The sequence below is a fragment of the Coenobita brevimanus genome, chromosome 23 (genome assembly GCF_032717465.1).
Source record: "Coenobita brevimanus isolate Jiangsu-jjx chromosome 23, ASM3271746v2, whole genome shotgun sequence".
Classification (NCBI taxonomy): Eukaryota; Metazoa; Arthropoda; class Malacostraca; order Decapoda; family Coenobitidae; genus Coenobita; species Coenobita brevimanus.
In genome coordinates, this window is record NC_136976.1 from 1,743,756 (window position 1) to 1,769,865 (window position 26,110).

Sequence of the window (26,110 nt, forward strand, 5' to 3'; positions counted from 1 at the left end):
GTGGATCTAGTGAGCACTTTGACACAGCTTCCAGACGCTGCCTTTCTGAGGAAAACACCATCACGGCGGAATGGGTGAGCAGACGCGCCGTGATATTTTTTGGGTTTTTACATTGTTATTGGTATTGTTTGAAAAATAACTCTGGCTGTAGCAAGAGGTGGTCGTTGTGTATAACGATAATTCGGCAGTGTTCTTGTAGGTGTATTACATTTGGAAAATCATGGTTGTTGATCTGATGGCATCTCCCCACGTGAAGTGTTGCGAGCTGGGTCCGGATTCACAACACTTCTGGTCATGGTAACTGTAGTTTATTTAAGTATAATGATGATTCTTCCCATCCCATGTCTCCTGCCATTCATGCATAAATAAATCAAAGTTAAGTTGGGAATGAGATAAGTGAGAATCCGGGCTCATGGTGGTTTCGCTAGGTACAGGTACAGACACAAGTATCTTCCCAGGTATGACGAGTACATAGCGGAAAATGAAACACGCTCAAGTAGAGATAGGGTTTTCAGTGTTCTTCACCAGTTGTAAATTTTCTTCAGATTGGGCTGGGGAATTAATTGTTTGTGACCGTACATGGGTTGGTAGGACAATACATTCTCGTAATATTACGGGTTACCGTAGGCAGATACATCTATTTTCATAAATCAGTAATAACCTAAGCCAACCAGATCTAGCCTATGGTATGTTAGCATCATTACAAAGAGATTGTATTTTGGTGATCTCTGCATAGTATAATTGTTAAAGGCTTAGATGAAGAATGCTGGTATGGTATAGCTGAGTTGGGGCTGCATTACCTGTACCGGTACTGTGATATAAGATTAGTCAGCTCGTAAGCATGCTGCTTATGATTTTAATTTGCTATTCCTGCTTCACAGTAACCCACATCAGCAGTTGTATGTTAGTGTTGTGATGACATAGTCTATCTATCTATCTATTGCCAGACGCCTCAATCCCGTTTGGGGTGGCCACAAACAAATCGCCTCCAAGTCGCCCTGTCCCCCGCCATTTCACTACCCTGCTCCCAACTCACACCCCCCTCTCTCATATACCTCTCCACCCCATCCCTCCATCTCATCCTCGGTCTCCCCCTCCCTCTTCCACCCTCCACCTCACTCACATACACTCTCTTCGTCAGTCTTTCACCCTCCATCCTCTCCACATGGCCAAACCACCTCAGTGTGTTCCTCACAACGCTTCCTATCACATCCACATCAACACCACAACGCTCCTTTATATCCTCATTCGTCAGCCTGTCTCTCCACGTGACTCCACAAGCTCCTCTTAAATAACTCATTTCCACTGCTCTCACTCTTGACTTGTGTCCTTCCAACAACGTCCAAGCTTCACTTCCGTACGTTAGAGTTGGTATCACAATACTGTCATGTAGTAACTTTTTTACTTCCATGCTCACTTCCCTGTTTCTTATCACTGATTTCAAGGAACCAGCAACCTTTCTTCCCTGCTGTACCCTTTCAAGCACTTCACCCTCCAAACCTCCATCCTTACTCATCACACTACCCAAATACTTAAACGTACTCACATTTTCCAATTCCTCACCATCCAACCTCGCTATACATTCACTGACTTCACCTCTCTCAAAGACCATCACTTTACTCTTCCCTACATTCACCTTTAGGTTCCGTTTCTTACACACTCTCTCAAACTCATCCACCAAGCCTTGCAGCTCCCCTTCATCTTCACTCAACAACACAGTATCATCTGCAAACAACAGTACAGGGAGTTTCCAAACACTATCCTCTCTCACCAGGGCCACTCCAACATCCACTACCCATGTCAAATGCATAAAGTTCCCCTGTGCAGAAAGTCCTTCACCCCAGTGTGCATTTGCAGTCCAATAGCCATCACCAGCACATTTGTCTGTACAGTACAATAAAGTTTCCCTATATGAAACCTAATGATCTAGTTGTTCCCAACCTTGCATATCCTAACTGGGGGGCAGATCCCCCATGATTTTAATCACTTAGAGAACTTTCATCACAGAGGAACTTGTGCATATGACACCAGTAATCATCCCCAGTGTACAGGAAAGATTTCTTATATTTGTTGTAGTACTGTATGGAATTGTCTAGTATGTGCACTTCCCTTACATATTTAGAACTAACATGCACTAAATGAGTTTCCACTATTTTAGGTAAGCCACGAGGAATCCGTACTGCCCGTAAGCACGTGAATCACCGCCGTGACCAGCGGTGGCACGATAAGGACTACAAGAAGGCTCACTTGGGGACTCGTTGGAAGGCTAACCCTTTTGGTGGAGCTTCCCATGCTAAAGGCATTGTCCTTGAGAAAATGTAAGAATGTACAGTACTTCCTGTGTGAAACAGACTTCAGTGTCTTAGTTGTTAAGGGGATTTTGACACTAAATTTCCAGCTTAGGTGACAGGTAGTTACTATGCATACTACAGTTATATACATGAAATTGCCCATTTACTAGTAGTTACTGTTTTTCATCACCATTTAAAGTGACATACACCTTTTAATATAATAGTTATAGCTTATCCAGTTATTTTTTTTTTTGGGGGGGGGGAGTTGAAGTTTTGTGTCCGAGTTCTTTTCAATAGCAGCAACAGGTTTATATAGTGTATTTTCACATTGTAACATATTCTGTAATTCATTTTTTTTAAAGCTGTTATTAAACATAGGAACACTACTTAACATGATATTAATGGTGTTCAGTTTATCAAGAAGACATAGTACCGTACCACATCTTAAATATTAAAAAAAAAAGCTTACATACCTTTATATTGATTCAGAGACTCTGCAAAGGTGTACAGAAGTGCATTTTTGCGTATGACAGGGATTAATCAGGAAGTATGAAAACGACTACAGGTACGCAGGATAGGTTAGGTTATGAAACTTTAGGTTAAATTTGGATAAATCAGCACCAATGTGGGGAAATTTGTGCCAAAAATTTGTTCTATGATGGTGCCTGTTTGCTGCTGACACACAAGATGGCATCCATCTGCCATCTTTGGCTGTCTTGGGATTGTAAACAAGTCACTTTTCAAATGCTGTTCACGATTTATGAGAAAAAAAACGTTGAAACTTGAAATGCACTCAGAAAATACCCAAAGAATCACATGGGAGACTTGGGGGGGGGGGGAGACTAAATACTTCAAAGTAGGGTTGTACTATGTCTTGAAGAATACCATATTTAATACTAAGCAGTCAGGATGTGCAGTGAAGGGTCAAGATTGATAAAACTGAAACTGGCATAGTTGTCAGCACTGTATATCGTGAACAGTCTTTAAATTCCCCGAGAAATTTCACATTCAGTACACATACACCAAGTCACAGTAAAAATACATTTTTATAATTTGGGTCCGGTTAGTACTTGGATGGGTGACCGCCTGGGAACACCAGATGCTGTTGGTATCCCTACGTCATGTGGGGTTGGTGGAGGATTGGTGCCCCTCCCTGTAAAACAATTAACTCTAAGCCCTTGGCCACCCTGTCTGGGATACATGGCGTCTGGCAATGAATGAAATGAATGAATTGCAGGCTTGAATATGCTTCATTATTTCTGAGAATATAACATTCTAGAACATGCCCCTCACCTAACATGGTTTTAGGAACCTAACTGTAGTGTTAAGTGGGGAATAACTGTACCTTTTCCTGTGAAGAGGATTTTTTTTTTTTTTTTTTTTTTTCCAGCTTAGGCTAGGTGAAGTTACTTACATTCTGTTGGTGTGGTTGAAGGAGGTTGTTATATTGTTTTAGGCTCCAACACCCTTGCATGTGTCAGCTTTGGTCACCGCATGCAAGCATGAAACTTTAATAATGCTGGCTTAGTAAAGAAAACCTGAGACAAGCTACCATTATTAAGACATTAAACATACCTTGTTCGGTTAAACAAATCTAAACCCAGAAACCACATATAGGCACCATGATAGTCTCTTCTCCTTTCACACATTACTGCAAAATGTCCATGCAAATTTTTCTATACTTTATGCTGTTAGAGGTAGACTGCGAGATAGCCTAATGCTGGTTTTGTATGTGCGGTGTGTCAGGAAGAGCATATGGAGATTGTCAGGCCTGAAAGAATCTGTCATGATTGTGAGTCTCTTGAGTGTGTGGAAGAGTTTTGTTATTTGGGGGACATAATATGTGCTGGAGGTGGGGCTGGAGCTACTAGCTTTGTGGCTAGAGTGAGAGGTGGGTGGAAGAAATTCAGGGAGCTGTTGCCTTTCCTGACTTTGAGAGGGCTCTCCCTCTGTTCTAAGGGGACTCTGTATTCGGCGTGTGTTAAGAGTTTTATGGTGTATAGTAGTGAGACCTGGGCAGTAAAGGAAGATGATATTCATAGGCTTAAACATACAGAAGTGACATTGATTAGGCAGTTGTGCACTGCATCCTCAAATGCAAAGCCCGGGGAGGGGGGGCTAGTTTTACAGTGTAAGAGATGAAGGATGTACTGGTATATTCATAGGCTGAAACATACAGATGTGACAATGATTATGCAGCTGTACACAGTATCCCCCGAATGCAAAGCTGGAGGGGAGGGGTAGTTTTGCAATGGAAGAGTCGAGAGGATGAATGGGACAGAAGTATGTTGGTGTTGTGATGAGGAGGGGTAGATTGAGATGGTTTGGGCATGTGGAGAGGATGGGGGATGGCAATTGAGTGCAGAGAGTGAGAAATGTGAATGTTGGTGGTAGGGTTGTGAGAGGCAGACCGACAAAAACCTGGGATGAGGTCATAGTGTGTGACTTCAGGGATAAGGGACTGAACAGGGAGGCTGACAGAGGTCGAGCATCATGAAAGCCACCGTTAGGTGACCGAGGCAGACATATGCAAGCATGTTGATTGACTCGATCGAGTAGGTACGGTATATGTGAAGCTACAGTTCGTGGTGGATACCTTTATGGCCTATCAGATGGAGCCAAGATACTGTGGGCTTGAATGAGGAGTGAATGGAACCGTGGCCCATTGAACGGGGCAAACTTGACTCTGGATGCTGCTACTCCTCACCCTGCCCCAGGGTGGGAAAGGAAGTCTGGATAGTAGTGATGATGCTGATGTATGGTGTATTTATGTATGTATTGTATACAGTATATATTTTTTGGGTGGGGGGTGAGGTTAGGTAGAGAGAGCAAGGATAAACCTGATAAATGAAGAGCCGTCAACAGCTTGCCTAGTTAAGTGGACCCAACTTATTATTATTAAAGCATACTGTGTAGCTACTGATGTTTAAAAGTTTGTCACTTAGATTTGGTGTTATACTATTCCAGTGGCATTGAAGCCAAGCAGCCAAACTCTGCCATCCGTAAGTGTGTGCGTGTCCAGCTGATCAAGAATGGCAAGAAGATCTCTGCTTTTGTGCCCCGTGATGGTTGCTTAAACTACATTGAAGAAAACGATGAGGTGTTGGTGGCTGGTTTCGGTCGTAAGGGCCATGCTGTTGGTGACATCCCAGGTAAGTGTGATTTATTGATTGTATACAGTATTTACATTTTTACCTGGCCCTTCATTACCTGTCAGTACAGTTGGATTTCTTCACTTAATCTAACTGATCAAAGACAGTTTCATAATTATGTTGTCTTGACAGATTTACCCATTTCAGTCCTCAGTTTCCCATTTTATGCCAGAAACACTGTAGAACATTTATTGAGATTTGCAGTGAATTCCAGGTGCATGCTACTTTGTTAAGGCAAAACTATGTGGTTCTCGTGCCAGTTGGGTATATTGTCGAGACTTTTAAGAATTAAACTTTGTACTGTACTTATTCATGTGAATCCAGGCTGTGATGTTAGTAAGGCAAAGGTACACTGCTGTGCCTTGCCTGATGTCAGCCTTAAATCAGGTAGACAATGAATAATATTGCATTTTTCATTCTTGTATAGTAAGTGGGTACATTCACAAGGGTGTGGGAAGCAATTCCATCTTGTGCATTGTTTGTGATAAGCGGGTATACAAGAGATGTAGTGGTATCAGTGGTAGACTGCGAGATAATGCTAATTTTATGTGTGCAGCGTGTCGGGGAGAGCAGGTGGAAGTTGTCAGGCATGAAAGGATTGAACTTGCTGTGAGTCTCTTGAGTGTGTGGAAGAGTTTTGCTATTTGGGAAACATGTTATGTGCTGGAGGTGGGGCTGGAGCTAGCTCTGTGGCTAGGATGAGAAGTGATTGGAAGAAGTTCAGGGAGCCTTTCCTGACATTGAGGGGACTCTCCTTAAGTGCTAAGGGGTCTTTGTATGCAGCTTGTGTAAGGAGTGAGACCTGGGCAGTAAAGGAAGAGGATATTCGCACGCTCAAATGTACGGAAATGACAATGATTAGGTGGATGTGCAGTGCGTCCCTGCGTGCAAGGCCTGGGGGGACTGGGTTTACGATGGAAGAGTTGAGAGGTAGGATGGGACTGAAGTGTCTTGGTGTTGTGATGAGAGATAGATTGAGGTGGTTTGGACATGTGGAGAGGATTGGGGATGATAATTGGGTGTAGAAGGTGAGAAGTGTTAATATTGGGGGTGGGGTTGCGAGGGGTAGACCGAGAAAGACATGGGACGAGGTCATTAAGTGTGACCTCAGGGTTAAGGGACTGAACAGGGAGGCCGCCATAGATCGTGCAGCATGGAGAGCCGCCATTAGGTGACCAAGGTCGACACATGCAAGCATGTTGGAGTCTTCAAAAACGAAACTCACCATTGTCAGTTTAGTTCTGCCTGCATATGACTATACTGTACAAGCTAATTAGTTTATTGTAGCTTGGGGTTGTAACCATAACCAAGTAACACTTAGTGGTCTAGTGGGTACAGTACTCTCCAAGTGGATGCAGCCAGCAAAGGTTTACATCTAAGGGGTGATCGGGGTCTACTGCTCACATGCCACTCAGGAGTGAGTGAGGCTGGTGATCCTTGTATTTAGCCAGAACTTATTAGTCTGTCCCTGGGCCCCTATACTTCTGATGGGGCAGAAGATTATTAGATTATAGATATATACTATTGTGTAGAAGTATTTTTTGGTACACTAGCACTTACATAGTTTATACTGCAGACTACTTATGAGGTTTCTGCATTTCTCCAACAGGTATCAGATTTAAGGTGGTGAAAGTGGCCAATGTATCCCTGCTTGCCCTCTACAAAGAGAAGAAGGAGAGGCCACGATCTTAAATGAAACTTGAATAATAATAATAATAATAAAAAAAAGTCAGATGACCTTTGATTATCCTAGAATAACATTTTGTGCTAGTATCAAACCACTTACAGGTGGGAAAAAGAAGGGATGATGATTGTACAGTATCCATGGATATTGTTGAACTATACTATACTTGCATCCTTTTACAATATTTTATCTGCAACTGGTGGTCATGTTTTTCCAGGAGACAGTTTGGAGGGGGTTGGGGGGCATTAAAAAAATTATCATCTTGCACAGATTTTTGTTACTTTGAAGCCAAATAACCTTGACAAAAGTTGGGTGACTTGAGAAGTATAGTGATGTGCTATAATGACCCCAGTACAAAATAAAGGTAACCAGAGAACTGCTTGAAAGTGTTATTCCCACAATGTATGGATGTGACTGGTATTGCATGAGCTTGAAAAGTGTTAATTTAGAACACAAGCTAAGTAGGCTACATAGGTCTGGAAAAGATTAGAAGTAGGTTCATGATTGAGCAAAGGGTAGAAATAGACTGCAATTAAATGTAGTGACACAGCAAGAGTACATATGAGAAAGATATATACAGTATGTGGTAAAGGGTGGCAGAGATCATGAAATGTTATGATAAAGTGGGAGGCAAAGTAAGGCAGCTGCAGAAGCAAAGGATATGATAATGATGAAGGACATGAGTGGATGGATGCTGTATTAAAATCTAAAAAGGGTTGTACTTGACATAAAACCTGTAAAAGGTGTAGCCACCTATTCATTTCCATCCATCACTGAGCTAGGCCCAGCATTCTGCAACCTTATGGCTGTGACTACAGGCTGGGCCAGCATACAATTATTATCACAGCTACTTGTAGTGTTAAAAACTACTATAACCACTGCATACAAAAGTAAACAAACGTTGCAGAAATGTGGAATGCTAGTAGGTGAAATGGCATATTATATCGACCATGTCCATGAGAAGTACACCAATGTATTGTGCTGGTGGAAAGCTGTTGAGTGACAAAAGTTTTCAATGATGATAGTGAAACCTGCGTGAAGGTAGGTGGCTGTGAGTGGTTTGAGAATGGTGTTGGAGAAAGACAAAGTTTTGTGATGTCCCCATGGTTGCTCAGTAAACAGCACTGTGTACATATGAATGAGTTTACTGTTGAGTTATGGAGAGGAGGATAAGGTCAGTCATGGGTGTGAAGGATGGAGTATCTCAAATCTGATGTATGCAGATGAAGCTGTATTACCTTCAAATAGTGAACAAGAGCTTGGCAGATTCTCTGGATATCTGTGGGGAATGGATTTTTAAAGTAAATGAGGATAAAAGGAAAGTGATAGCTGTTGAAAGGTGATTCACTGTGATATGATGGTAAACAGATTGGAATTGGTGAGAGAGTTTAAGTACTTGACTACAATAAGAGATGTGCAAAGAGAATAGAAAAAAGTGCATACTGTACTGTAACAGGAAAGAAAAATGGCTGCTACTAAAAAGCCTTGATACAAAACAATGGTCTGAGTGTGGCAATTGCAAGAGACTTACATGAATGTGAGCCTTCATTATTATATGAGTGTGAGAATTTTGGCATGAAGACAAGTAAAGGCAGTGGAAATGTGGTAGTTGAGGTATGTGTGGGACAATAAAAGTGGCTTGGATAAGAAATAATGTGATTTGTGAAAGATTCAAGTGAGGAAGTCTGTGGACACCAGCATGGTCAAGTTGAGAGAAAGAATGTGAAAAGAGTGTATCTGAGTGAATCAAGGTGGGAAGATGTATGTTAGGGCCAGAATGTTGATAGATGTGGTAAATGAGCATAAGAAGGCAAGGTCTCGAAACCGATGAGGCAAGGAAACCTATGGCAGATCAAATTGGTTGAATGAATTTTTTATGTATCAATGCAGTGATGTATGAAAACAACATGCCACCCATTTCCCCTGATGGCATGGTATTTTCAGACTATCTAATGAGCAACTTGATGCAAGTGTAGAATGTTATGCTTGTGAGGTGTGGTCAACATTACAGGGGACTAAATGTAAGTACAGTATCCATGTGCCACACTTTTGCTAACCTTGAGTTATTCTAGGACAACAGTATAGTCAAACTCTTGTAGGCAGCTGTCCACCCTCTTGCAGCTGTCCACCCTCTTGCAATGCACAAATAGGTGGTTATCTATGAGCACTGTACAAGTTTGCAAGCTGGGATTTCCTCTCTTCCATTTTTCACCGTTCATTCATCATCTAATCCAGTGCTGCCCCATAAGAAGCGTAGGAGCCCGGAGCTAGGCAAGTTAACTTTTGACATTTCTACCCCCTTCTCACAGTTAGTAGCACAGTCTTCTACTGTATAAGGAGTGCTGAACTGAAATACCCATGTCTACCAACTGAGGTGTGTTGTGACGTGGGGGCTGCACTGCAGTGGGGACAATGTTGACTGAGTTCTATTTTGTTGGTATTGTAGGAAGGAAGGGTGCTGACTGCAATGCAGACTGTCTGGGTGTACTCACCTCTAGGCAAGGTAGTTTCTGACAGGTGTATGTTTGGTGGAAGTTCATGAATGATGCTATTTAGCTGAAGGCTTTGGATGGCTGTGTTTATATTGTGCGGTGTTGGGTGGAGGCAGGGAGGAGGGGATGTTGCCAAGATGCTGAAAATAATGTTGAGCCATTGTTCGTTTTTCACATTTTTGGGAGGGGGAAGGGGGGTTGATGCAACATGACTGATAGGTCAACCCCTTGCCTGAGTTAGTTAACCACCAGGTTTGGTTAAATTCAGATTAAAAATATTTGAGCTACTGTGTTTGGACATGCAAGTAAAATACAACACCAGCTCTCACTTCAAGAGCATAGGTGCAATAATCTACCCAAGTTCAGCAAACACAGTTCTGTACTGTATTTCAAAAAATGGTACAAAAAACAAAGCAAACAGCCCATTAAGTTTATTTCAAAGGACAATATATAAGTTTCTGGCTTATCGGTATGATTTCTGGTAGCGGGCTCTGGCTCCTGGACCACCAAACTTCTTTGGCTCACAGCGCCTGGGATCAGCAACTAACAGTGACCGGTCATAGTTGATCAAGATGTTCTTAATCTCCTTCTTTGATGCTTCATCAACAACTGCAAAAACAAGTTCAGAAAAAAAAAAATGAGAAATGCCCACTGAGTTATCCATAATTACTGGTATAATTACTTGACTAATGAAGACAGTATGGTAAGAGTATTGTAGCAGACAGATTATAAGTTTAAAGCTGCTGCACTGTAATCCAGGACTTATGAAATGGATAAACAACATTCTATCAATTAAGATTCTGATTATACAATATACAGTATGTATAATAGTTTAAAAACCCATGTCGTATGAGGCGAGAGTTACAGCAAGTTGTCATTTTAAGCTACATGTGTTACGTAGGCCCACAATATATCACTGAGGCGCTTAATATATTACTGAGGGACTGTAAGTTTAAGTTGTCACTGATTTGCTGCTTTTCCTCACTTTACAGTACCAACTACCAGTACTGTATATGAAAAAGGTTAATATTTCGAACACATCCTTGACTGAGAATTATGTCTCCTATTTATTTTAAAAAAAAAGGAGAAATGCCCACTGAGTTATCCATAATTACTGGTATAATTACTTGACTAATGAAGACAGTATGGTAAGAGTATTGTAGCAGACATCTTACATTTTTGGTAATAGGCCACCAAAGACTTGGAAATGGCCTGCCTGATTGCATACACCTGTGATGTGTGGCCGCCACCCTTGACACGCACACGGATGGTTACATTTGAGAACCTCTCCTGAAAAACAAAAAGTTAAGCAACGTTGGGTCTGGTTAGTATTTGGATGGGTGACCGCCTGGGAACACCAGATGCTGTTGGCATAACGTTCTCCCTACGTGTCAAGTGGGGTTGGTGGAGGATTAGTGCCCCTCCCTGTAAAACAATTAACTCTAAGCCCTGGCCACCCCGTTTGGGATACATGGCGTCTGGCAATGAATGAATGAAAAATCAATGACCTGACAATATTAGGACTTCACTATATCTAATATTCAATAATGTACTGTACTGGCAACACTGTAACCCCTTCAAATGATGTAATCTTCCTCTTATTTTTGCTACCTATCTCTAAACAACTTTAATCACCTCTAGATGATTTTTCAACCAGATGTTGCATATGGGCTCCACTGCAAGATGTCTCCCTAAGCTGACTAAAACAGGTAGCAGAAAAAAAAAAAAAAAAAAATACAGTAACTGGATTGAAACTGATGTCAGTACTGAGGTGTTCTATGTAGTCAATCATGCAGTCCCCTGTGCTCACATTTCACATGAACCTGGAGCTACAATCCTGACTACTACTACAGGTACTCTGTTTACCGGTACTACTACTACAGGTATTTTGTTTACACGTGTTTCCCACCCTTATTCCTTCAACCTGGCCTAAAACTGCACCCTCCCAACTGTGATTGCTAAGTTGTAATAAAAGACTACAGTAATATTTGTGATGAAGAAACACTATGACAAGGATGTGAAATAAGCTGCAAAAGGGCAAAATTATGAGCCAAGTCAGTGTAAAATGGGTACCATATACATTTTTTGTACCACAATATGCTACTGTGCTCACTGATTTTCAAACATGTGCTTGGAATCTCACCTCAGGGGGAACCCTCGCATATATCAAACCATCAGCTTTAACAAACCAGGCTTCCCCCTTATTAGTTATATTTTACTTCTCCATACTGAGTTATGCATTATCACAGCATGTATAACTGACATTATGAGTTTGAATTCATATGATCATATCTGAACCTGTCTCTATTAACTGGCTATAGTTCACATATCGTTACAATATATACAGTATAAAGAAACACATTTATCCGAAACCTGTTGCAAAGACACTGGTTACAGAAATTATGAGAACTTTGTGCTGCAGTACAGTAATATTACCTACAAATCCTAGCTGATGTTAAGCAAGATTGCCCACACTTACCTTTCCCAGCAGCAGTACCGGCTCCATTAGCTTGAACTGCAGTGTCTTGGGCTCAATGTGTTCCAGAGGTCGGCCATTGACCTTGATCAAACCGTGCCCTCGTTTGCAGTGGGCAACAGCTGTGGCAGTTTTCTGGTGAAGACAGATGACAGTTAGCTCGAATACCGCATACACTGAAATTACAGTATGTTCATTTTTCAGCTTATGGGAGTTTGGTAAATTTTTCCTCTTGAGCAATCATGAGCTTTATAAATAAAAGAATTTTTTTGTTTGATTCATTTGGTTATGACCCTCATTTCTAGCTCATTTCGATGACGTTTCCTATTCGTTATTTTTGCTGCATTCTTACGAATATCTTCACTCCTGAATATATTAGTAAGAATTGTATGAAGTGGATTTTCCAGCCATGTTATTCATCACACTCATTACATTCCAATTTCTAAATATCCTCTACAAATGGAAAGTGTTTTCGCCACCCAGAACTACCAACCCTACCTCATCAACACTGGCAGACGTCCCCAAGTTAGTAAGCTCCCAGCCATTCGGAGCGACTGTGAAATCCAAAGGTGCTTTTGGTTCGGGCCCAAAAGGTTAGGGACGACTGTAAAACCACCATAGGACACTGCCTTTATTCTACTCCCATATAACCACATATTTTCCCTGACATACAAGCCTTTACATTCGAGGGTTTCAAATCCAACATACCAGGCCGTAATCGTTTTTCTTTTTTCACAATATAAAAGCCAGTTCTAGATTTTCGCCAAATATGCAAACATGCAAAACGAATTACAGCTGCCACAGCATATTACAGAACTTGCCTAATCGACCCTAAAACGGGCCCAACTCTTGGACTTTTTATCATAGTTCGCCCACAACTGGCCGCTTCTGAGGGGCAGCACTTTCATACCAGCTACTACCAGGCGATATTATTCAACAAAGAAGCTAACTCTCGTCGTCTAGGAACTTAATTTATGAGTGGATGTGGTGACACGGGATGCCTCCACACATGTCAACAACGTGAGTCACACTCACCTTCCTGCCGTACACCTGCACCGAGGGGATTATTTCCTTGTTGGTCATCTGTGGAAGAAAGAGAAACCACTTTAATATATGCCGCAGTGATCAAATAACCAGTGTGCAATCCAGGACTAATATTATGTTTGAAAATTTAGTACTGTATACACACACAACCCACCTCGGCGGTGGCTGAGGTGCGAAGGACTAACACACCGCAAGATATCCACATATTTACTTTTCTATTATTATGGAAAATTGCACACAAATTACGGCCAGATTATACTTACAACCATATGCAATATATTTATAACGCCCTGAGTTTGACTTACATCACAGTCAATAGCCTTCGACACAGTATTTAATCTAACGCTATTTTGTGCTATTTCTGGCATGTTTATTTCATTTTATAGCATAGTATATACTATGGCTACCATTTGCTAAAGGGCGTGTGATTACTCCCACGAATTTATAACCATTGACTGTAGAAGGTATATGGCAAGACCTACCACTGTCTTTTGTTGTTGTATGAGTACTCTGTATACCTTTACAACTAAATAGTCAAAATACGCCTACGCGTGTGTACGATGAGCTAGCCTGGACTCAGGCAACAGATGGACAGAAAATCCTAAGTGGCTGTACAGGGAACGTTATAATTCTGTGTTTCTGATCTGGTAACACTGTTCTCTCAAATTATTCCCGCGTCCCGCATAAACCTTTCCTGCCGACTGGTCTGCTGTTCATAATCCATATAGCCTACTATATATAGTGACTTGTAAGTGGACTTAAGGTGGCTTGTCCTGCTGCGCTAGAAAGTAAAATAATACCCCTGGCTCTGCTATGCTGGTGACCTCTGTTAATTGTTAGGCCCTTCGCTTCCTTTGGTGGATGGAGTGTACCCTCCTGTTGTGCTAGCTTCCCTACTAATACAGTACTTTCCTCAGGTTTGGGAATATTGGTCTTGTGTCAGCTGACCCGGCCATAGCCAGCTTGATGCTTAGTTCACTCGATAGTGAAACCTCAATACTGATAGAAAAGTCTTGGTTCCCTGTATATTACTTTTCCCCGAAGGTTTCTCCCTACTCACAGTTGGTAGCGCCTAATGCATCATGGAATTCTGCCATCATGGGTACTGTATAGGCTTGTCTCTTTCCTGGTAAGTGAATAACCCCAGCCAAGCTCAGGGTGATTGTTGTCATTGCTTCAGTGCCAAGTGCACTCAGATTGGTATTATTTTACAACTTGCCAGTATGCAGTTTGGGGATATTACCACCATAAACACATAGTGTAATACCTAAGAATGCTAATGAACCCCATAATCCCATTCGCAAATCGATATTCACAGAGATATTGAATTTAATAATTTCCCAACATACTGAACCTTGGATCTTGACTGCCAGTCTATGTAAAACACACATTTGTACGTGTGTTTCTCTTTCCGTCTACTGCGCATGCATCTTCTAGATCTGTTTCAGCCATTCACAGGCTGATGGTATTCTGCCAGTCAGTTTGAAACATGCTCTTTGATTCCTTCTGGGTAGGAAATTCAAATCCTTCTTGCTATGGCTTCCGATGAAGTAGAACATGATCTGTGTACCGGGTGTGATTTTGATTATTTACGCATTGTTAAGCGTTTCCACTCGGAACCAGAGGAAGCCGCTGAGTTTTTGAGAAAACACGGTGTGTTACCTTCTCAAGTTACTTGCCCCGAGTGTCAGGTACCTTGCAAATTTAGAAAGGACAAACACCAGTGGTACTGTGGTCGGTACAAGAGATACGCAAAAACCAAGAAACGGATCCTGTGTAGTTTTAATGTTTCCGACTATAAAGGTACTTTTTTAGACAACACCCACCTTCCTGCTTGGAAAATCATACTGTTCATAAATCACTGGATTCAGAAGTTCTGGGAACATGACATCATCGTCATGTGTGTGAAGTGGTCATCGAAGACGAGTGTGGACTGGCGAAGGTTTTGCTCCGAGGTTACCCTTTTGTGGCTACAAAACCAGCCACCCATCGGGGGACCTGGCATCGTCGTTGAGATCGACGAGACATTTTTTGTAAGAGCTAAATATAATCGTAAGAGAAGCCTAAGGGATGTGTGGCTTTTTGGAGGCATTGAAAGGGTTGACAAGAAGTTTTTCTTGGTCTCTTTAATGCAAAGGGATCAAGTACTTGATAGGAGTGCAGCAGCTCTCATACCTATGATCAGGAAGTTCATTCAGCCAGGGAGCATCATCAACAGTGACGGTTGGGCTGCCTATCGACCATTGGCAGATGAGGGGTACACACATCGCGTCATCAACCACAGCGAGGCATTTGTGAACCCTAATGACCCGACCATCAATACACAGACAATAAAAAGACTGTGTCGTGATGTGAAGGAATGGTCTAAGCGTCCAGGACTGCAGACTGAGTACTTTGAACAGTACTTTTCAAGGTATCTCTTCCTTCATGCGAATGCTGACCAGACACTACACCACTTCCTCATTGCTGCAGCCACACTATACCCGCCACAGTCAGATCGGCCACGTGGACGACCTGGTGCTGTTGCCGCACTCCCACTAAGCCAACCCTAGGACGACGACGATGACCCAGACGACCCTCGTCCTGGACTGTCGGATCTCATAGGTAAGCATTCTGCTGCAGCTGCTTAGGTTAGGTTAGGTCTGTTTAGTTAGGTTAATCTGTTGTGCAGTAATTTTTCTGGTGGTTTTTTATGTGATTTGAGTGATTTTTTCCTTCGTTTTCTCGGAAATGCTTCATTTCACCTCCTCATCCAGTCAGAGTTCATGATTGGAAAAAAGAGGCAAAATGAAGCATTTCCAACAAAAATGAAGGTCAAATTCACTCAGATCTCATCAGAAACTTCCAGAAAAATATACCGCACAACTTGGGGGTGTATTGGCAAGTTGTAAAAATTTACCCTCAAATTCTCATGTCAGCAATGAGGAAGGCCTCATACTCTTTGCTGGCCTCTCCTCCTCTGGTTTCTTCCACACTTACAGGATCCTCAAGGCAAAGGAAGACTGCCCAACCATTCCTCCCCCTCCCCCCTCCCACGTGCCATGATGGTGTGGACCTCTCAAATGACTTCTTGGCACCTTTCTTCGATTCCCAGTTTGGCCTCTTGATCTTGGTCCAACAAGGAGCTGACTCAGCAGGATACAGTACCTGTATTACATTATCCCTCGCCTCATTTAAACTGTCTGTTCACCGCCTCTGAGCTAATAGAGCACTTATCTCCCAACATCCTGGCAGGGCAGTTGGTCCAGACATGGTTGCAAATGAGTTTCTTCAGCATCCCCTTCCCAGCTGTAAGACTGCCTCCTGGAGATCTTCAATTACAGCTGGAATGACGGCATGATCCTGGAAAGAAATCCACTTTGTTGCAGTTTCCCAAGCCAGTACATGAACTCACCATTCCCTCATCTTACCAGCCCATGGTCCTGTCCTGTGTGGGGAAGCTGAGCAGGGGTAGGCTACAGTAGATGGGTGTGAGTTATAAATGGATGCACTGTAATTCTGATACAGGGTATGGGAAGGATGATACAGTGTAATAGATGCTTCTGTTTTAGTATTGTATAAGGAGTGGGAATGGCTGTGGTGTGCATCTAATATTGTATTGCTGTAAGGTCATGAGGGTTGAGATTTTATTGTGCTACAATGCAGGTTATAATGCCTCATTCAGAGAGTTGGCCATGCTTAGGTTTGATCCCTAGGAGGCAGTGGAGGTTCCCAGATCATGAAATGTACTGAAATGCCGTCTAGGGAAGTAGGCAGGTCATCTACCCTTGAATGTGGACTGGGGCTGTCCAGTCTTGGGCTCTGACATCTTGAAGAGGGTAATATGAAATTGACTGTTATCATTATGGTATTTTTAACCTTTGTCACTTTTCCTCTGTAGCTGGCTTCTGATACATCATAAAGCTCTCAATTTGGGCTTTAGTGACTTCCCTGGGTGTTGGGGTTAGTTACAGGATGGTAAGGTATTAGCAAGGAAAAATCACTGTAATGAGCCTGTCAAAGGTACTGGAAATGATGATAATGGATTACTTCATTATAGTACATGAAAGTACTGTACCGGTACGTGATTCTTTTTCAGACAGTGGCACCCTTTCACAATGGCAACAGAAGCTGAACTACTGAGGTCAGAAACTAAGATGCAGGAAGGTAGTAAAACAGAGGACACATCCACAGTGATGAATGGCTGTGCAAATCATGAGGTAAGACTTTTGCAGTGTTGCACTGTATCACGATTGAAGGTTGCCATACACATCCCTGCCAGCCGGGGTGATGGAAGATGTTGCACGAAATATTTCTGTGCTAGCAATAAGAAGCAGACAGCAGGTAAGTATGAAAATGAATGATACTCTCTGATGATCGGAGAGGAATGGGAAGTATGGAAGGCAAGACTCAGTGATGGCAGTGAAGCGTTGGCAAACTTTTACAGCTACTGAAAATGACATTACAGTGTTGATGTAGGTCTATCTGAAACCTGCTTGTGATACCAGAGTACTGTATATTGTCTGTTTTTATGTTCTTTCTTGCAGTTAAGTTCACAGCAGTTAAAAAGAAGTATTAGTCTACTCAATCCAGTGACATTATATATATATAGAGAGAGAGAGAGATAAATAGATAGATAGATAGATATTACATTATATTTTCTGATGATTTTTGTTCACAGTAGGACACAATTTTCAAACTGTAGGGGTTATATATAGCCTGAGTAAACCCCCTTTAGCACTGTTGATCCTTCCTAAATTGGAAAAAAAAACAAAAATCATCTGTAGATTCTGTCAGTCTTTTACTGGATGCTTTAATGAGGGGTGGGCACAGACAAATCTCTTCCATATTACCCTGTCCTCCACCATTTGGCTGCCCTCCCTCCATCTCACATTCCCTTCTCTCATATATCTCTCTCCATTCCATTCCTCCATCTCATCCATAGTCCCCCCTCGTCCTCTCTTCACCACCTCACTCACATACTCTTATAGTCAGTCTGGATACTGCAAGAATAAAATAAATATTGCCATTGGACTGAAGGGGTTAAAGTTCCATTGCTGTCTGTAAAGCTGAATTACCAGTATCAACTTCTCCACAGTTTACAGTACCACTTGTGTGAGAAACTTTCAATATAATGGAACACACCCTTGACATGTAGTGAAGACTTGAGTGTACACTGTTGAGATTTTGTATGAATGCTTGTGCCCTGGCTGTACAGTACAGCCTCACAAATCTGAACTTTTAATTTCCAAAAACTTCCACTTTCCATAGTATTTCTTCATGCAATAAGAGGGTGTTGATAACGTCTGTGCTTAATCAGTGTACACATCATCATCATCATCCAGACCTCCTTTCCCATCATAGGGCAGGGTGAGAAGTAGCAACATCCAGACAGTCCAAGTTTGCCCACTCCAATGGGCCACACTTCCATTCACTCTTCATTCAAACCCCCAGAATCCTGGCTTTGTTTAATATGCCAAGAACTTTCACCACATTCTGTAGCATTGCATAAATGTACCTAATAGAGTCAGTCTGAATGCTATCATGTTAAAAAAGGCTACCAAATCCCTGATCATGCACTACTCACAACATTCATTTAGCCAGCTCGATCTCTTGTCAGCCCCCTAGCCTCACCAACCTTCATACTTCTCTTCCTCTCACACTCGTCCACCATATCCCTCCACCTTCTCGGTGCACATGGGGTCCGATACCTACTGTATGCATTTGAGTGGCCGGCGATATATGGCATGCACTTAACAGCCGGGCTGTTGACGTGAGGTAGGTAGGCCACTAATATTTCAGTGTCCTTTTTTCTGTGGAGTCAAGATGTTTCATGTATATTGTGCACTGATTCTTTCTTTACCTTGTCTACATTATAAAGGTGCTCACCATCCACTCACTCACTGAAGTGTTGCTCTCAGGATCCTGCCTTTTCCTATCTTCCTTCCATTTTTCCCTCCTTCCTCTTTTGTCTTTCTTTCCTTCATTCTTTCCTCCTCCTCCTGTCTACTGGTGACTCTACACTGAGTGATAAGCCAAATGGTTTCCTGTACACCAGAAAACCATTTACTACACTGGGTTGTAACCATTTAACCAAATTGTGGCACCTGGAGGTGTAATGGGTAATTAAGGTGCTCCAATTGGATTGAGCCAGTGCAGGTTTATATCCAAGGGGTGGTTGGGGTTTATGACTCACGTAATGCCACTCAGGGATGAGTGACGCTGGTCACTCATCTTAAATGTCAGAACCAACTTGCCTAGCCTCGGGCTCCTACACTCCTCATGGGGCAACACAGGATTAGATGATGTACGAGGTGCTACCCAAAAGTTCCAGTAATTTGAATATTGTAGGAAAATAAGTTTCCTTACATCCTAGTTCTCACTGTCACCTTCGAAGTAGTCCCCTTGGGCATGTGTACAGTGGTCCCAGCATTTTTTCCATGAGTTCATGCATCCCTGGAAGGCATCAGGCGTGATGGTCTTGAGCACCTCCTGTGATTCTGTCTGGATCTCCTCAATCAAGTCAAATCGACGCCCTTTCAGTCGTAATTTCAGTTTGGGAAACGTGAAAAAGTCGCAGGGGGCAAGTTCAGGCAAATAGGGTGGGTGGGGAATGACTACCGTGTTAGTGGAAGCCAGGAACTGCCGGACAACAACTGATGTGTGGGCGGGGGCGTTGTCATGATGCAGGACCCAGTCCTTGTTCTTCCACTCTTCTGGATGTTTGCAGTGGATGTTCTCCCTCAGACGCTGCAAATCTTCACAGTAAATCTTTCCACTGATAGACTGACCGGTTGGGATGAATTCCTTGTGAACAATCCCTTGGGTATCGAAGAAGACGATCAACATCGTCCTGACATTGCTGCGCCATTGGTCCGCCATTGCAAAACCACCAAACCACCTACACACCACGTTACAGTAGTAAGCGTAGCTCAACAACACGTCCGCTCACAGAGGCTGGGGCCACACTGATGCACAAGGGGTGCTGCTGACTCCTCCTGGTGGCAAAAGGCAAAACTGCAATCAGTTGGCTCCATCTGTTCAAATTACTGGAACTTTTGGGTGGCACCTCATACATTATATCTGAATAGAGAGTTTATTGATGAACAAGTATTGCAGCAAATAATAGGTTACTAATACAATATACTTTATGGCATTTACTCCTCATGGTATTGTGGGGTATTTTTACATGATTTTCTTCCAGTTATCATTATGATTCTGCTGTGCAAAGTATTCCATTTTCCATAAAGCCTTTGACTCAAGCATTTTGGAGTTCAAGGTTTGTACTGTATTATGTTTGATTACATACTGATCTTTCAGAGTGAGTGACATGAGGGGCATCAGTACTTAGATCTTATTAGGCAGATAGTGTACTGTGTTGATGTGTATGAAGAATTGGTCCCTGATTATGATATGTTTTAATTATATATAAGATTGATGTTTCAGAGTGAGCAGCATGAGGAGCATCAATACCTAGATCTCATCAGGCAGATAATGAAGCAAGGCAACAAGAAGGGTGACAGGACGGGGACAGGCACCATCTCCCTGTTTGGTGCTCAGATGAGGTTTTCCCTGAGAGATGGTGAGTGCATGAGGTTGTAGAGCCAGTCCTCACATGACTTCTTCAATTCAGTAATGTTCTTTGTAGTTCTGGTGTTGGAGAGGGATGCCTTCATGGGGTGGCAGTGATTCAACCTGGTCACTAAGCTGCCTGGTTTTACAAAATAATGTCCCTTAACTGCCGTACCAGGTAGCACAGTCAAGTGGTCATATCAGTGCCACCACGTGAAGGTGCCCCTCTCCACCATCTTACAGGTCAAATGAAATGACTGTAAAAGATATTTTTAACATTATTATTTCTTCAGACTAATGAATAAAAAAAATAATAGTTTTTATTTTATTTAGTAGGTACAGTATTTTTATGTATGCCAGATACTGTATTTTAGTAGTCATTGAGAACAGCTTTTTGAGTTGAAGGGTTAGAAATGCTTACTGTATTGAATAACTTCTTGAATCTTGGTGACATTCCCCTCCCCCCCTATAAGATATTTTTATCTTATGAAATGACTCTCATACTGAAGGGGATTTTTAAGTATATACGGTAATTGTTTTTAATGTGTATCTCCTTCCTCTGTGTAAAAGAAAGTACATGCTAATAAAATTGTTCATGTGTGTGGATACTTTAGCATGATAAATATATGTTATATATCATGGTTTCCAGGTGTGTTCCCTCTACTCACTACCAAGCGTGTATTTTGGCGTGGTGTTGCTGAGGAGCTGTTGTGGTTCATCAGAGGATCAACAAATGCCAAAGAGCTGCAGGAGAAGGACATTCACATATGGGATGGGAACTCCTCTAAGGAATTCCTAGACAAGATGGGTTTTACGGACCGTGAGGAGGGTGACCTGGGACCAGTATATGGGTTTCAGTGGAGGCATTTTGGAGCCTCATACACGGACATGCACGCTGACTATTCCAGCCAGGGGGTTGACCAATTACAGCAGGTTTGTGTACACCTAAGCCTCTTAGTTCGGTGATAAACAGTGTGGCCCATGATAGCACTCCGCTAGAAATTCACTTGGCAGTATTTTATGTGTTCAGGGATGACTCAGTTGGCTAGTGTGAGTGTGGCTGTGGCAGTAGGAAGCGAACGAGTGATGTAGCGTAGATACTGATAGCACTGACTGAGCCATCCCCAACAGCATGAGAGATCACCCAGCTGAGTGAAATGGAGCATTATAAATGGGCCATCCTTTATTTTGTTGGCTTACACTTTCTGCTTCATCACAGGGGAGACATTTTGTTGTTAACTTGTCAGTGAAAGCTACTGTATATTTGAATTCGTTAGTATGAAAAGTCTCTTCTAATCTGAACAGAACTGTATGGAGATAGCAAGGAAATGAAAACCATGGTACAGTATATCATGAAATTCATTCATTCATTCATTCATTGCCTGACACCATGTATCCCAAACGGGGTGGCCAACGGCTTAGAGTTAATTGTTTTACAGGGAGGGGCACTAATCCTCCACCAACCCCACTTGACACGTAGGGATGCCAACAGCATCTGGTGTTCCCAGGCAGTCACCCATCCAAGTACTAACCAGACCCAACGTTGCTTAACTTCGCTGATCGGACGGGAAGCGGTGTACTCAACGTGGTATGGCCGTTCTGGGATTAATTATATTCTGATATGTCAATTTCACAGTGCATTGAATTGTTCAGATGGACAAATTATACTTGTTCTGTATATAGAAATGTTTATTGAGAAGGTACGATGCTTTTGGTCCATCTCTCACCCACCATAGTCTTCTGCAAGAGTTTTAATTAATTTTCAGTATCACACAGCACAGTTCTTTATCATCTCTCTTTTCTTGGAATTTATTTACTTCTCACATTATTACTCACATTATTTCTGTTGCTTAATATACTTCTTAGAGATTGGTTGTGTTGAAACGACCCCATACTTGTTTCAATCCTGTGTCGTCACTGATTTTGTACAAAGGCCATGGTTGCCCCTGTATGATTGTGCTTACCATGTACAGCTGGATCTTACTGACTTCATTACATTTCTCTTCAGTGCAGTGTAGTATCTCTCTCCTTCAGCTGCTACACTGTGTCACTTAATATTGCAGATGAATTATTAGTTATAAATCTAGTGAGTATTGTGGTAAACAGTAACATTTTCATAGAATTTCCCTTATATTTATCTGTTTGAAAATTGGTTTAAAATTTAGGGGTGCTGGAGGGCACTACCCCTACCAGACAACCCCAGGTTTGCACCTACTCCTAAGTGGACTGCCAACCATTGCTAACAGGTTCCGCCTACCATGCCAGATGGCCATTGGCATGGAAGCTCATCAGTCCTTTGATTATTTTGTGTGTATGTGTGTTTGTCTCTGTCTGTCTGTCTGGGTGTTTAACCACCCTTTGAGCAAAACAAGTGGAGTTGCTGGTGTACATGTCAACAACCCAACAGTGACACAGGTAGTATTAGATTACAGTACATTTTATAAGTAGGACATCAATAGACCTGCCCTGACCTGTCATGAGGAGCCAGGATTCTGGGGGCTTGAATGGGAGTGCGCCTCGTTCATTTGGCCAAACTTTGGTTAGTATCTCATTCTGTCTTTCTGGGACACGAAAGTGTGTGGTCCAGTGGAGTCAGACACTATCCAGGTTTGATGCATAAGGGTTTATATCTGAGGCAGGGTTGAGGTTTATTGCTCACATGATAAGGGATTAGCAACAAGTCAACCTCGTTTTAAATGTTTGAATAGAGTAGGCTGTTCCAGGGCCTCAGGGCCCCTGATGGGGGTGATAAAGCAAAGACATCGTTGTAGACATACTGCTTACCAGTCCATTCTTTTGCCAGTGTTTTTATTGCAGGTAATATTCATCAGTAGTCATTCCTCTCACCAGTGTTATTATTGAAGGTAATTGACACTGTGAAGAACAATCCCGATGATCGTCGTATCATCATGTGTGCCTGGAATGTTGCTGATATCCCTAAGATGGCCCTGCCTCCATGTCACTGCCTGTGCCAGTTTTATGTGGCCAATGGAGAGCTGTCGTGTCAACTGTATCAGCGGTCAGCTGATATGGGCCTTGGTGTCCCCTTCAACATTGCCAGCTATGCCCTCTTGACATATATGATTGCACATGTCACAAATTTGAAGGTAAAGATTTATTACTTGCTTAACTAGCAAAACACCCCATTAACCAAAGGACTGCAACAGACCATTGTTCTTTCAGGGGACTGGGAGGGAGTTAAGGGGTGTTTATATATCCAGGCAGCTCCATTATCCAGGTATAGCAGTGCCACTTAGTGAAGCCATCCCTCCAGCAACAACAGCCTATGAACATACTCTGTACTTTTTAAATTATTCTTGTTACCCCCAGGCTCTAGTTTTTAGATTACACTATACTTGTAACAACTATACTTGTTTTATTCAGCTTAGGAGAGATTAGGTTTATATGTCTATCTGTCCACTGCCAGATGCTGTAATCCCATACAGGGTGGCTATAGACATTGCCTCCACATTGCCTTGTCATCAACCATTTAGCTGCCCTCCCTCCAACTCAGCCGCCTCTCTCATATATCTCCACCCAGTCCCTTTATGATGGATTGACAGATATTGTTTGTAGCAACCTGGTGTGTGATGTTGGTATTCTTGAACTGTGGTGCCGAGTGGTGATATGGAGGGCACAGAAGGATGTGAAAGGATGCCTGGGGGTGGTGGTGATGGCTGTGTAGCTCTGAATGTAGTGGGCACGAGATTGCTTGAATTTGGTGGAGTACAGAATGTGGTAGACTACTGTATACCAGTTTTACTCTAACTTGGTCTAAATTTTCGTCCTTTTGCAGCTGGTTTCATGTAGCTTGGTGGTGGAAAAAGACAAAACTATTTCTCTAAATCCTTTCTCTAGCACTTCTTTGTGACTAGCATGATTTTGTAGTGTTAATCTTCTGTTACGGCTCAGCACTGAAGATGGAGAGGTAGCAATTTTATGCCAGGTTTGAGTTAAAAAAAAAAAAAAATTGCTATGGTTTGTAAGGTATCATTCAAGAAAAGGGAGATTAATAATTAAATTATGTGAGGTAGGGTATGTCTGTAGGTGGATTGGTTAATACTTGTTTCGGAAGCTATACTGTTTTTACTGTAACTTGGCCTAAAATTGCTATCTCCCCATCTTGAACATCTGTAACAATAGCTTAACACTAGGATCTGATGTTAGTCATGAAGTGCTGTGAAAAAGATAATTGTTTTACTTGTATACAATAGCTGCAAAAGGACAAAAATCTGGCCCAAGTTAATGATGTATGCCAGTTAAAGCAGAGATGGACAAATGGTGGATTGCTGTAGATAATGTGCCAAAGAAAGTGTGTGAAGTGTTCAGGCATTGTTGGTACAGGTAGACCATACATGGTGTGGAGGAAGAGAGTGGAATGGTATATTGAAGAAAGAGTGGGACGAGGAAAAGTAGCGTTTGAGAGTGTGAGAAAGGTGTGTAAGGATAAGGTTGCATGGAAGTGCTTCTCTCATGGCCATCCCCAGTCAAGGGATTCCCAGGAGGGAGCAAAGCATCAGAGTTAATGATGTTAATGATGATGATGATAACTTTTCCAGCCTGGTGACTTTGTACACACGTTGGGTGATGCTCATGTGTATTCCAACCACTGTATGGCATTGGAGGAGCAGCTTAAGAGAGAGCCCCGGCCCTTCCCCAAGCTCACCATCAAGAGAGAGGTTCGGGACATTCTAGACTTCACTTTCCAGGATTTTGAATTGACTGGTTACAACCCACACCCCAAGATCAAAATGGAAATGGCAGTGTGAGGTTACTTTAACAAGGGTTTTAACCTATAAACTGTGCCTTATGTTCCAGAATTCATCAAAAGGGATTGTGACCAGCATTTCAGAGCTCCCCCCCCCCCCTTCCACTGAACCAACCCCCTTCTTCCTTTCCATTCCCCAACCTGTCTGTCCTCTCCCAGTGTTATTTTTTTGGTGTATTAGATGAAAAGAAACTTCAGAAAAATGTCTCAGTGGCATATGCTACTGATAAAGATTTTTTTTTCTTTTTTTTTAAGGTCTAGAGAAAATACCAGAAACTTTGCCTGCCTAGTGGCACATGCAGTCAGTGAAGCTCATTATTATTATTTTTAGGAAGAACTAACCTGGGAAAATTCTGTGCTCTGCCCTCCTTGATCTTCCTGCAGAAAACAGTCATAAGAGATAATTTTCCTCTCATAACTAAGACTTGTATTTTGTAAGAGGAATGGGAGACATGGGAAGCCTGGGAACTCTCCTTTCCTTCTCCTTCCTCCAAAAAAGAAATAACATTTACAACACAGAATTGATTGTAAATGTGTTTGAGAATCCCACACCAGACTTATAAGGAGGACCGCCTGTACAGTAATAGCAATCTCTTTAGTCAGCTGATGTACCATATTTTGTATCGGTATTTTACCTTCACTATTCTCAGAT

General features: G+C 42.2%; 4 protein-coding genes and 1 non-coding gene across 5 annotated transcripts in view; 3 read left to right on the forward strand and 2 right to left on the reverse strand.

The window, feature by feature from the left end:
• Nucleotides 1–11: 11 nt before the first annotated feature.
• On the forward strand, nucleotides 12–7,175 carry RpS23 (ribosomal protein S23). Its single transcript, XM_080267101.1, has 4 exons — nucleotides 12–74; nucleotides 2,159–2,318; nucleotides 5,259–5,443; nucleotides 7,053–7,175. The coding sequence occupies exons 1-4, from the start codon at nucleotides 71–73 to the stop codon at nucleotides 7,133–7,135; spliced, it is 432 nt and encodes a 143-aa protein (XP_080123227.1). The 5' UTR covers nucleotides 12–70; the 3' UTR covers nucleotides 7,136–7,175.
• Nucleotides 7,176–10,035: 2,860 nt separating this feature from the next.
• Nucleotides 10,036–26,110, reverse strand: part of RpS16 (ribosomal protein S16) — a 166,125-nt gene continuing 150,050 nt past the window's right edge. The window contains exons 2-5 of the mRNA XM_080267104.1: nucleotides 13,131–13,180; nucleotides 12,099–12,230; nucleotides 10,795–10,909; nucleotides 10,036–10,228 (exon numbers count right to left, since the gene is read on the reverse strand). Of these exons, the coding sequence (XP_080123230.1) occupies nucleotides 10,083–10,228; nucleotides 10,795–10,909; nucleotides 12,099–12,230; nucleotides 13,131–13,178 (441 nt within the window). The 5' untranslated portion in view covers nucleotides 13,179–13,180 and the 3' untranslated portion in view covers nucleotides 10,036–10,082. The remainder of the gene's footprint in view (nucleotides 10,229–10,794; nucleotides 10,910–12,098; nucleotides 12,231–13,130; nucleotides 13,181–26,110) is intronic.
• Nucleotides 14,675–15,691, forward strand: LOC145393060 (male abnormal protein mab-31-like). Its single transcript, XM_080267398.1, has one exon. It carries the CDS (start codon nucleotides 14,675–14,677, stop codon nucleotides 15,689–15,691), a length of 1,017 nt encoding a protein of 338 aa, XP_080123524.1.
• Nucleotides 17,267–25,459, forward strand: Ts (Thymidylate synthase). The gene is made up of 5 exons (XM_080267102.1): nucleotides 17,267–17,338; nucleotides 20,565–20,700; nucleotides 21,340–21,623; nucleotides 23,555–23,797; nucleotides 25,250–25,459. Exons 1-5 carry the CDS (start codon nucleotides 17,276–17,278, stop codon nucleotides 25,457–25,459), a joined length of 936 nt encoding a protein of 311 aa, XP_080123228.1. The 5' UTR covers nucleotides 17,267–17,275.
• Nucleotides 22,174–22,292, reverse strand: LOC145393112 (5S ribosomal RNA). The gene has a single exon (XR_013896129.1). It is a non-coding gene; the product is annotated as a 5S ribosomal RNA (ribosomal RNA).